General features: G+C 36.1%; 2 protein-coding genes across 2 annotated transcripts; one reads left to right on the top strand and one right to left on the bottom strand.

The window, feature by feature from the left end:
* Positions 1 to 414: 414 nt before the first annotated feature.
* On the bottom strand, positions 415 to 4002 carry mrpl15 (mitochondrial ribosomal protein L15). The gene is made up of 5 exons (XM_037757590.1): positions 3820 to 4002; positions 3509 to 3666; positions 2039 to 2204; positions 998 to 1121; positions 415 to 902 (listed from the first exon to the last, which is right to left on the bottom strand). Exons 1-5 carry the CDS (start codon positions 3922 to 3924, stop codon positions 565 to 567), a joined length of 891 nt encoding a protein of 296 aa, XP_037613518.1. The 5' UTR covers positions 3925 to 4002; the 3' UTR covers positions 415 to 564.
* A 1608-nt stretch (positions 4003 to 5610) lies between these two features.
* Positions 5611 to 11986, top strand: lypla1 (lysophospholipase 1). Its single transcript, XM_037757223.1, has 9 exons — positions 5611 to 5948; positions 7309 to 7340; positions 7443 to 7508; positions 8409 to 8456; positions 8541 to 8611; positions 8733 to 8806; positions 9980 to 10081; positions 11230 to 11406; positions 11489 to 11986. Exons 1-9 carry the CDS (start codon positions 5880 to 5882, stop codon positions 11546 to 11548), a joined length of 699 nt encoding a protein of 232 aa, XP_037613151.1. The 5' UTR covers positions 5611 to 5879; the 3' UTR covers positions 11549 to 11986.
* Positions 11987 to 12362: the final 376 nt, after the last annotated feature.

Raw genomic sequence — 12362 nt, forward strand, 5'->3', positions numbered from 1 at the left:
GGGCAAACGTTGTATGTATGTGTTTGCCTGTGATTGTATTCCAAGAGGATGGAGAGGGATCTTTTGAACGTCCACACCAGGATACAGCTGCCTATGACTAATTTCAAACTCCCCTTCTACGGCTTAGGCAACCCGTTTCACAAGTAGCACACATCGCCAGGCATCTGTTTCCTGTTTTCATTCTTTGAGTTATCTTATTTTCCTTATTTCCCCCTCACCTGTTACAGTTCACGTTCCTTCCATCACGCTGCACGAGCCAGAGGCCGTCCGACGTCAGCCACTCAAACACAAAGAAATACTCATGAATGTGGTTTAAGTCATGTCATAAATATTCTGTATAAGACACCAAAAGTGAATTCCTTCTAATGACATAACACCAATATTTGAAAATAAAATAAAGTTTAATGACAACACTTCATTCTTTAACTTTTTTTTCACATTTTTTAATACAAAATGGAAACATGTCCAAGACTTTTACACGTTTTCAACATCCAAAACTCAGTGTTTTTCTGATTTTTGCCGTGAGATACTGTACATAAACATTTATTCGATATCTCCTCACGCCTACGAGCTGTAATATTTCACAAGTTTCTCATCAGTGGGTTTCAGGATCTTCTTCTCCGGCATGCTAACGACCCAGCCTGGAGAGAGGCCAAAGAAGATCTGTCGAACATCCTTCCTCATGGCGAGCATGTGACACAGTTCATCCTTTGAAATGTCTGGCAAGATATATCCATACTTCTGTGCCAGGGCTAGCCGGGCCTGCTGGATTTTCTCCGGGTCTGCCAAGTAACCCCGGTTTGCAGCATCTCTGTAGTACGGGACCATATCCTCCCCTGGTAACATTCGCTTTGGAATGGGCTGCCCACGCAGGAAGAACGGGACGGGCTTGATGAGAATCCCTGCAAAAAAAAAGAGAATATATTTTTAGGTTTATTATCTAGAATACACAAGATGAATGTTATAATGGCGGTTAGACTGATTAGTCATAACTTACCGAGACTTATAGGATCATAGAAACCGGTAGTGATGACCCCTCCGTTCCTCTCAATAGCAGCTACAACTCCTTCAGAAGCTCTCTGAACCTCAATGTTGATTTTTGCAGCAAAAATGTCAGCACCCTGAAACAGAGCAGAGAGAGCACATTAAAAAGTCTGGCAGAGCGGGGTGAATAAAAATAAACAGGGGTCAAAACCAACATCTTGATCTGTGACAGAATGACAACACTGTTATGTGGTGCCACCTACTGGCACAAGATGATCGAGGAGCCTCAGAGTGACCTCTTGTTCTGCATCCTGAATAACTGGTTTCATTGTTAAGCAATTAAAACTTGGGACCCTTTTACACCTTAAATGTAATGTTTGGATGTCCAAATTGTGATCACATGACTCAATGAGCAATGGAAACAAAACCTAAGTGTCTACACTGAAATTAAGTTGTTCTTTCTCCCCTCCGATTCCTTAACTTGCTGTCAGGATCAGGTCTTTTCCTTGAAGTTTTATAGAAATTATTTAACCTAGATCTTTACAGTAACAATGGGCTCTTCTGGTGTTGTTTAGAAAATACTGTATGTTTGCAAAAAATAGTGCCACTTGGCTTTACACTTCATTTACTGCAGCTACAATTGGTACAGTAGTAGGTAGCGGTAGGTGTTTTTTCAGCTGATCAAATGTGTAAACCCATTTCTCACGCTTCTTCTAACATAAAACACTAAGAAATGGCTAGTCCCTCCATCCATCTTCTACACCCACTTATCATGGGTTCCTCTAGTTTTGTAGTAAAGTATTAAGCCTCAGGAAAATAAAAAAAATGTGGTCTAATATCTATACAAAGAGATATGTGTTTCCTTTGACAAAATTGTCAATGTTTCCCTTTTTAGCCCAAATATAAACCTAATCTTTTCTCTAATCTTGTTTCTCTCATTGATACAAAAATTTGAGGAGACAAAGCAGTAACTGTTCAGTGTTTTTTAACCACTGGAGATGAGAAAACAACTTTCTAGGTATGAAAAAAAAGTCCATGATCAATAAGCAGTTACCTCATCAACGAGCTGGACTCCAAAGTCCCTCTTCAGAGGCTGGATCGTCACTCCTCTGGCGTTGACTAGCTGGGTCAGGTCTATGGGCTGGGTCGGGTCGACTCGTCCCAGATCAATCAGGTACTGCAGTCGTTTCAATGACAGGGGCTGGTACTGAGGACGGCGACTGAGGAAGAGCACACAAACATTGTTGTTAGTTGATTAAAATCATTTGTGATCACCAGAATCTGGCACTCAGTTTAGCAAAACAAATAACAAATGAAAATATAAATCTGTCACCTGTGTAAAAACTACACTGGCTGAAATACTGGCCCAACCAATGGCAAAAAAATAAAATTTATTTTCACTTCCTTTGGGAAATGGAACAAGAAGGGGTCTTTCTTCCTACTGCTTAAACAACACAAGTGTATCAACATGTAAGATAAGATAAGATATTCCTTTATTAATCCCGCAGTGGGGATATTTGCAGTGTACAGCAGCAAAGGGGATAGTGCAAAAAACAAGAAGCATCATCTAACAGTAAAAAAAAAAAGAGCTAAACAAAGTGTAACAAAATATGAACCATTTAAATAGAAGGGAGTATAGAAATAGGAGCAGTATATACAGTATTGACAATAAACAGACTATAAACAAAATTGCACAAGTGTAAGTGGTCTACTGTGTAATGTGTATGATTTGGTGGTTTGAATGGAGTTTTACCACCAGATACTATGACAAATACCCAAATATAAGACTGAAACCCACTGAAGTATCACACCAGGGTCTTTAAACTTGTATTTTAAAAAAAAAAAATAATCCATATTAAGAAATCCATCTAGATGTGCTTTACAAATGATTCTTTCTCACACATTATGAAAATTTTTTAACGTTAATATGATCATTCGTATAGCTGGATGTACACCAAAATACATGTTATCAAGAGCTCGTTATCCTTAGAACATTTTAAAAGGAAATTATCATCACACCTAATTAATGATGTCTAATTATTTTTTGATATGTTTAGATATATTTTATTTTCTTTTGTACTGTTTTTTGTATGTATTGCATTGTTTTTAGTGTATTGTTTTCCACTGTTTAGTTAGTTTTTTCTGCACATTTTGTGTACTTCTTGTTGTTGTTTAACTTTAGTAGTGTTTTTAAAATTATGTTAGTTTAGATCTTTCTTCCTTTTTTGTTATTGTTTTTTTTCCTCCTGGGGTTGGGGGGAGGTCTTTTGTATAAGCCTGTGGCTTTTTGACCTCTCCTGACACATTTCTTGTTTTTTTTCATTGACTGGATTTTGTGCAGTTTTATATATGTGCAAATAAATAAAATAATTTGCACATATGCTATTTTGTATAAGTTTGCATTTAAATGATAACTTGTAGTGTATGATCTATTCGTTTGTGTAACCTTTTTGTACCAACACAGACTACAATTTACTTGCTAAACACTCACTGGTATGTTTCAAACGGTGACATGCTTTGTTACCTGTGTCCTTCATTGAAGCCATATTTTGGGATGGCCAGATAAAAAGGAGTCTGACCTCCTTCAAATCCCAGCCGAGGCCTGTTGCTCCTCTGTCTCTCTCCTTTATGTCCTCGGCCACTTCTGTTGCCTCCATGCTGTCCTCTGCCCCGACGTTTATCCTGCAGGTACACAACAGTGAGCAAGCATCATCAAAACAACTGACAGTAGGTCAGCATTTGTCTCCACTGGCTATCATAACAGGCTAGCTAGCTGTGTTAGCTAGATGGAGCTGCAAAACAAAGCTTTAATATAGATATAATATTAAATATTACCTTTTGTTTGGCTCCTGGTTCAGGCCTCATGTTTGCTAAAGTTATCCTTGGCAAACTCTGCAAAACATCCAACGCTTTACCTCCAGGTTTCTTGGGGAAAGACATGTTTCTGTTGCTCACATGTGTCAAAGATTTGCTCAACCAAGGGCATACAGAGAGGTCACGTGGTCGAGGTGAGCGGAAGTACTTCTTGTTGTTCGCTCGGAAAGTTTCAAAATAAAAGCACGACCCTCAAAATGTACTATAAACTGTTGGCATTTTTTTTTGGTGAATATTATTAGGTATACCAGGTATACCAAGACTACCATGTGCTGCAATGTGCAGGGTGCAAGGCCAAAAGAGCATACCTGAGTACTGAGAATCTGCACTTTTGCTGTGCTTTTACATATCTCACATCATTTAAAGATTTAAATGATTAGTTGATCAACATGCACTATTTCTGGTGCCTCATATGTGAGGATGTACTGCTTTTCTCTGTTTAGGATCACTGTAAATGTATTATATTTGTGTTTTTGGACTGTGAGTCAGACAACTAAAAAGTAATTTTAATCACTTTTTGCACTTTTAACGTTTTTTGTTTTTTTTAAATACAAAAGCTCCAACAATCATCTTCCAACATGACATCAGAAACATGAATGCAAAAACGAAAAAAAAAAAAATATATAAAAATATATATATATAAAAAAATATATATATGAGGGAGTAAGATAAATAAATTGTGAGTAAATAAAAAATCATAATAAATAAAAAACAAGTTAGAAATAAGAATATGAGATAAAGTGTCTGTTATTTAAAATACAATTCTAAGGAGTAAAACTTTTAATGACTTTTTAATTAATAATAATGATAATAATTAATTCATTATATATAATATTATGTATATAAGAGATCATGACTGCAAAAAAGATAATAATTAAATAAAAAGGTGACATAAATAGTGTGTAAATAAAAAGACAAATCATCAATCAATATCATTAAATAGTAGTATCACAAAGGTGGCAAAGCAATTATAGTTACTTTTTTAAAGTTTAACCGGTAAACAGAACAAATAAAAAACAAATTGTGGCCCTCAAAATGTATATAACATATATCTAATATAAAATATATCTAATATAAAATAATATAAAATAAAACATATCTAATATAAAATAATATAAAAATGTATATAAAATATATCTAATATATTTTTTTAATGTAATACTTATAATGTCATATAATCTCATTGTCTATATTTCTGAGGTTTTACATGTTTATATATATATATAATATTGTTTTTGTAATGTAATACTTATATTGTCATATAATTTCATAGTCTATATTTCTGAGGTTTTACATGTTTAATACATATATCTAATGTTTTTTTTGTAATGTAATATTTATATTTTCATATAATCTCATTGTCTATATTTCTGAGGTTTTATATGTTTAATACATATATCTAATGTTTTTTTGTAATGTAATATTTATATTTTCATATAATCTCATTGTCTATATTTCTGAGGTTTTACATGTTTAATACATATATCTAATGTTTTTTTTGTAATGTAATACTTATATTTTCATATAATCTTATTGTCTATATTTCTGAGGTTTTACATGTTTAATACATATATCTAATATTGTTTTTGTAATGTAATACTTATATTTTCATATAATCTCATTGTCTATATTTCTGAGGTGTCGAAGCTTTTATTTTGTATTACCGTTATTAAAGTAGCGTTGATTGACATGTCAACGAACCAATCCGTGCTCTGCTCTGTAAAGACCCTCTGGCCTCAGCCAATCACGTAGCGGAAGGGGCGGGGGCGGGACTACAGAGCTTGTCACAGTGCAGGTGGAGAGCAGTGTGATCTGGAGGTGGATTATTTACAACAAATTCAACTACTAAATAAGAAGTTAAACGACTGACTGGTGGTAATACGAAGCGGTGGCATTTTGACCTCCATCTCCGGTCTACATTCGTCCTTTAACTGTTTGTTATTTGACAGCTAGAGTCGGATAAACATCGACAGCAGCTAACAGCAGCTACCAAGTCTGTAGATCAGCTGCCTCAGCGCTGCATGTGCGGCAATAACATGTCTGTGCCTTTACCTGCCATCGTGCCTGCTGCAAGGAAAGCCACTGCTGCGGTGAGTTCACACCTGACTGATGCACCTTTCTCCTCACCTGGCCACTTCTGAAATATATAGGTAGAAAGCTTTAAAACTGTAAACACTGAGTCAGTGGTACCAGACTGTAGACATTATATATATCATGTAACCTTAATGCATGACTATATGTGGTAACTCTTCATTTTACAGGTGTGCAAATTTTATGGTAATTTTAGGTGATAATGAGCAAGTTATCTATTTGAAATGTCTTTGGAATTACTGCCAAATTACCCCAATATTTACCAAATATGTACCTATAAATGTATCTCTATTTTCTCAATATTATTTCTCAATAGCTGGTAATTTATTTAATACATTTCCAGGAAAAGAATACAAAGTGAATTGATATGCTTTATTTTCATGGCTGCTGGTAAATAGATAATAATTAGTAAATAACTTCTTTGAAATTTCTTTAAAAACTCACCTAATTATCACCTAATTACCACACAATTTGTGGACCTGTAAAATGAAGTGTTACCACATATAGTCATGGATTAAGGTTACATGATATAGTCCATTAAAATTGTAAACACTGAATCAGTGATACCAGACTGTAGAATAATGACATATATCATGTAACCTTAATGCATGACTGTATTTGGTAACACTTCATTTTACAGGTGAGCAAATGTCATGGTAATTAGGTGATAATTAGCAAGTTCTTTGGAATTACTGCCAAATTACCCCAATATTTACCTCAAAATGTATCGAAAATGACTTAATTATAAACTTGATTTAATAATTATATGCTAAAATAATATATAAGTAGTAGTTATTGCTTTAGTTTTTTTTGTGTTGTCAGCAGGGAATGAAATTAGCACCTATGAAAATTTCAGGTCACCTGCCACCATGGCAGACAGGTTTTCCTTATATTAAGAAATATTATATTATTTTTAAAAAGCAATTCTAAAGCCTAAATTAAATATATGGTAACACTTAATTTTACAGGTCCAAGTTATTTTCAATAGATTTATAGGTAAATATTGGGGGTAATTTGGCAGTAATTCCAAAGAAATTTCAAATAGGTTACCTGCTAATTATCACCTTATTACCATTCAATTTGTGGACCTGTAAAATGAAGTGTCACCATATATTTAATTTAGGCTTTAGAATTGCTTTTTAAAAATAATATTTCTTAATATAAGGAAAACCTGTCTGCCATGGTGGCAGGTGACCTGAAATTTTCACCTGCCACAACCAACATTTACCCTGTTATTTGGCAGGTGGCAGCTGCTAATTTCATTCCCTGCTGACACAACAAAAAAACAAAAGCAATAACTACTTACAAAACTGCTGCATATATTAGCTTAGTTATATACCTTTCCTGTTTTCTTTACAGGTGATATTTCTGCATGGCCTCGGTGATACGGGGTACGTGAACACACCTTTTTTTTGTCCTTCTTTGGTGCAAACTTATTATCTCTCATAGTGAAACATTATTTAAATTGGTTTAATTTTGTCCAATATGATCAGGCATGGCTGGGCCGAAGGTCTCGCAGGCATCAGGCTACCACATGTGAAATACATCTGTCCACATGCGTAAGTATTATTCACAGCAGCTGTAACATCACACATCTGCAAGTGCTGGAAATGTCTTAAAAAGTCAGAGATCACCTAATTTCATGCTTTACATAAGGGCTGCATGATATTAGGAAGTTATGCAACCATGATAACAATATTACTAGCGATAATTAAACAGATATTAATGTGTACTCAGTTCTGTCTTTCTGCTACTTTCTGCTAAAATACAACATATTGCTTGTTGAATTAAAAGAATAAATAAAAGGAAATTATTTCAAACATTCTTTTATTGAACAAATTGAACTGAACTCAAAAGGCACCAATAAAAAAAAGAGTGATAATTCAATTTTAAAGTGCAGTTTTCTACTGATACTCTCTTTCATAAAATATCGCAGTCTTTCGCGATGTGTTTATCGCGCAAGTTGATATTGCGATGTCGATAAAAGTACGATATATTGTGCAACTCTGTTGACAATCACATCAACATTCACATCAAAAACTGACAATAACTGCACTTTACTGTATAATGACTGTGTAATATCATTATCATTATTACTACTCAGGTGTAATTCATACTGTGCAATATTGTCAGGTGGAATTTCATTTCATTCTCACTGTGCAATATCATTTTCCACTTGTGCAATTTTGTTAATAGTCTGTTTATTGTCAATACTGTATATACTGCTCCTATTTTTATACTTCCTTCTATTTAAATAGTTCATATTTTGTTACACTTTGTTTAGCTCTTTTTTTACTGTGTTAGCTGATGCATCTTGTTTTTTTGCACTATCCCCTTTGCTGCTGTACACTGCACATTTCCCCACTGCGGGACTAATAAAGGAATATCTTATCTCAACATTCATATGTTTTGTGCAGTTAAGCCAAATTGTGATTGTTGTTTTTCTCCCTTTATTACAGTCCCACCATGCCTGTTTCTGCCAACATGAGAATGTCAATGCCTGCTTGGTAAGTGTCTCTCACAGTGTTTTAACATATTTGAAGTAGATGTCACATGCACAATGAGCCTCAAATGTTCTCTCTCGTGTTTAGGTTTGATATCTACGGGTTGAGCCCAGATGCAGCTGAAGATGAGGCTGGTATTAAAAGAGCGTCGGAGAACAGTACGTCTTTTAAATTTCATTAAACTCGTAGCTGTCATTTTTGTTTGCGTTGCACGAAGAGCTTGTTTACGTGAGTCAGAGTTGCAAGTGTTATTTTCTTTTTTTAATTTCTCCTCCACAGTTAAAGCCTTGATAGACCAAGAAGTGAGGAATGGAATTCCTTCACACAGAATCGTCCTGGGGGGATTTTCACAGGTACAATAGGTGTGGCGTGTATGCAGATGATCCTTTACATAACACTGTTTTGACTGTTAGTCATTGCTTTTGTACTTACTGCATTTGAATAACCGAATCCAACAGATACACACACTTAAGTGCACCTCTCAAGAGGCAGAGTTTTCAAATGATGTGTTATGTGCATACATTTTGAAAACAGGACTTTTTATTATAGCATGCTTGGAAGAAGGTCAAGAGCGTGCTACTTTGGAGTGAAGAAACTCAACAGTGTAATAAAAAGAATAATTATGATTGTGACTATCTATAAGAATAATACATAACTGTTGAGGCCATACATTCAGTTGTTAGTAAGCACAACAATCAGTAAGAGTTGTGCTGCCTGCCACTTACTGTAAGAGCCAAAAACTCATTAGTTTTATCTCCATCTAAGTCCAGTTTAAGATATTCAAAATAAATTATGTGAATCAAACACAATTTAATGATTAGAATTATGAGATTTGGCAGAAATGGTGTGTAAGATTCAAGCAAAAATTCAACATTTTGAATTTCTGGTGGAGGGTTTGATGAAAACACCAATATCACTCTCATTTTTGTCCTTTAAATATGAAGCTGCAGCCAGTAGCTGGTTAGCTTAGCCAAGGTTAACAATATCCACCTACCAGCACATCTAAAGCTCACTAATTAACATGTTTTATCTCAGTTGTACAAAAACCAAAGATAAAAAATGACAATTCAACATTTTACGGTGGGTTATGCACAGGACTATTTATTGCCTCTGAGCAGTTGCCAGGCAACCAGCAGAGACTCCAGGAAGATACTGTGCCTGTCCGAGAAATGCATCTGCCGCTTAACCCCTTAATCCTTTTCAGTGACGATCACAAAGTCAATACCAATATTAGAACTTTGTAAATCAACAAATCAGCTAACAGCATCACTTTGTGCAGGTTTAGCTCTGCAGCAACACACACAGTGATTTAGAGCTCTGCACTAGAAGTCATCTGTATGTGAGCAGTTAATTACAATTATAAAAAGGACAAATCTCACATTAGTTTCAGAGAAGAACAGTAGGATCTGTTTTGTTATGCAATAGGAACCTGGAATTATCTCCACTGTCACTGTTAATAACAGACACAAGAGCTACTGTTTGCGACTCGGGTTGTTTTCCTAAAGTGTTGGTTTGTTTGTTTCCAGGGTGGAGCGTTGTCTCTCTACACGGCTTTGACGACTCAGCAGAAGCTAGCCGGCGTGGTCGCTATGAGCTGCTGGCTCCCTCTACGCAAATCCTTCCCTCAGGTAGATTTATTTAAAGGGCGGGTCCGTTTGCGTTGTTTTTCAAATGGAAATGCCCACTCAGCCGTTGCAAAAGGCAGTGACTTCGGTTTCCAAAGTACGCTCATCAGTAAGGTTATGAATAATGTGAGCGCCAGCACTAGCTGAGTCAACGTTTGCTGTGCTAACTGAAAACTGAAAGAGTTAGTTTGGGTTGTTTGAACTACTTTTTGGGGGTTGTATTTATACTCCCGTGTTGTGCGAGGTAAAATGAGAGTTTTTGTGAATGCAGTCTGGTGGCTTTGAAGAGAGCGATATAATGGCTTCAGTTCCCCGTCAAAAAGGGCTGTCTGATGGCGAGGTAAAGCGGCGGTGGACGGGAGCAGCAGAAAAACGTATCAGTTTAAGTGTACGCTATATTTAGAATATATTCACCGCTTCATCTCTCCATCAGACAGACCTCTCTGACGGTGAACTGAAGCCGTTATATAGCTGTCTCCAAAGCTACAGACCAGACTCCATTCACAAAAACAGTAATTTTACCTCTCAAAACAACGGGGTTGCTGGTCTACTGGCATCGATCGGTTAGTTTGTTTGTGTTATAGTGTGACTTTTGGATCTGAACTAACATAGTACATTACTTAGCTTCTGTGCCGGTACTCCTGTCTGCTTCTCCAAACTGGGAGCGTGCCGACCGCCATCTAAGTTACTATACTTATTGTTAATACACTGACTATAAGGATCTATATACAGTATACTCTATATGCAGCAGCGTCATCATGCAGAAACCTCCGTCAAGTTTTTAGAAGGGCTTGGGAAAATAGCATTTTGACGCTAAAACACTCATACTTTGACTAAAATTTGAATGTTCAAATTTGAATACATAACCTGCCTTTCAGTTTCGATTTTCAGTCTCTTAAATGCAAATTCTTCAGTGGTTCAGTAAATACTAAATCATGCTTAAAATTCAAATTCATCTTCTTTGCTAGTTGAAAATATTGTAGTTCCACACATCTTTTGATTACTCAATAATAAGCATAAAATGCCCCCAATGATGAATTGTATTGTGAACTGTTTCTTTAATTGAATTAGAGTTTAGGGATATCCCATAGCCAAGTCATAATCTGTCATAATCAGATAATTAGAATAACCCTAATCTCTTCTGTTGCCAGGCGTCTGCCAACTGCGTTAACAAGGACATGCATGTCCTACAATGCCACGGGGACGCCGACCCCCTGGTGCCCTTTATGTTTGGCAGCCAGACAGCGGAGAAGATGAAAAGCCTCATCAACCCAGCCAACGTCACCTTCAAGACGTATCGGGGTCTACCTCACAGCGCCTGTCCGGAGGTCAGTGTGGGGGAAAAGTCACGTTTGACTCTGGTTGTTGCGTCCTGTGTTGTATATTTAGTTTTATTCTGTGTCTGTGCAGGAAATGGTGGATGTCAAACGATTCATAGAGAAGTATCTTCCTCCCATCAGCGAGCTGTGAACTTGGGAGCAGCCGCACAACCGCGCAGCATCATCAGGGTCCGTTGGGCTCGACTCCAGTGAGACTCCGTGGACTCCTGACGTACTTGACAATAAAACCACGCTGCTGCTGTTCATAAAGCCAGACAGGACTGGGGCTTCACGTTAACCCGGGAGAGGCATGACGATAAACAATGCTGTATCCTGACCCGGAGCCACAAACAACCCTCAGTATTAGAGTAACAGTAGTTGCTTGATTGTAAAGCTATTTGCCATTGAGACAAGCCATTTCCTGCAGGAAACGTATGTATTGGAATAACTAGGGCTATACTTAATGGTTAAATACCTACTCTCTTACAATAAATGGCCTGTTGTTAAATGCTCTTTTTCTATTATCGAGGCCTTTGTGTAGTAGTGCTGAAACAAGTTATGAGTCAATAAATTAAGCAGTTTAATTTTATCTAGCAGAAATGACAAACATTTGTTGCTTCCAGCTTCTCAAATTTAAATATTTGCTGATTTTTTTTTCCGCTTTTAAAGGTACAGTGTGTAGAATTTAGGGGGATATATTAGCAGAAGTGTAATATAATCTTAATAAGTATGTTTGCTTTAGTGTATAATCACCTGAAACTGCTTTCGTTACCTTAGAATATAAAAACGTACGACAAACTTAAAGACATTAACCTGGGCTTTCATGATGTACATTTTTCAGTATTTTTAACGACTAAACTATGAATCAAAAAAATAATCAACAGTTAATTCTAATGGAAAGAATTATTTTTTTGCAGCCCTAATCTGTAAAATGTTTCATTAGTAACACAACATGTGCAAAAAAA

Source organism: Sebastes umbrosus, chromosome 21 (genome assembly GCF_015220745.1).
Source record: "Sebastes umbrosus isolate fSebUmb1 chromosome 21, fSebUmb1.pri, whole genome shotgun sequence".
Classification (NCBI taxonomy): Eukaryota; Metazoa; Chordata; class Actinopteri; order Perciformes; family Sebastidae; genus Sebastes; species Sebastes umbrosus.

Coding starts and splice junctions, on each gene's coding strand:
- mrpl15 (XM_037757590.1), bottom strand. CDS start 3,924: ATGTCTTTCCCCAAGAAACCTGGAGGTAAAGCGTTGGATGTTTTGCAG. Junction 1,122..2,038: donor GAGTCCAGCTCGTTGATGAG/GTAACTGCTTAT, acceptor GCTCTGTTTCAG/GGTGCTGACATTTTTGCTGC. Junction 903..997: donor CTATGATCCTATAAGTCTCG/GTAAGTTATGAC, acceptor TTTTTTTTGCAG/GGATTCTCATCAAGCCCGTC.
- lypla1 (XM_037757223.1), top strand. CDS start 5,880: ATGTGCGGCAATAACATGTCTGTGCCTTTACCTGCCATCGTGCCTGCT. Junction 5,949..7,308: donor CAAGGAAAGCCACTGCTGCG/GTGAGTTCACAC, acceptor TTTTCTTTACAG/GTGATATTTCTGCATGGCCT. Junction 10,082..11,229: donor TACGCAAATCCTTCCCTCAG/GTAGATTTATTT, acceptor TTCTGTTGCCAG/GCGTCTGCCAACTGCGTTAA.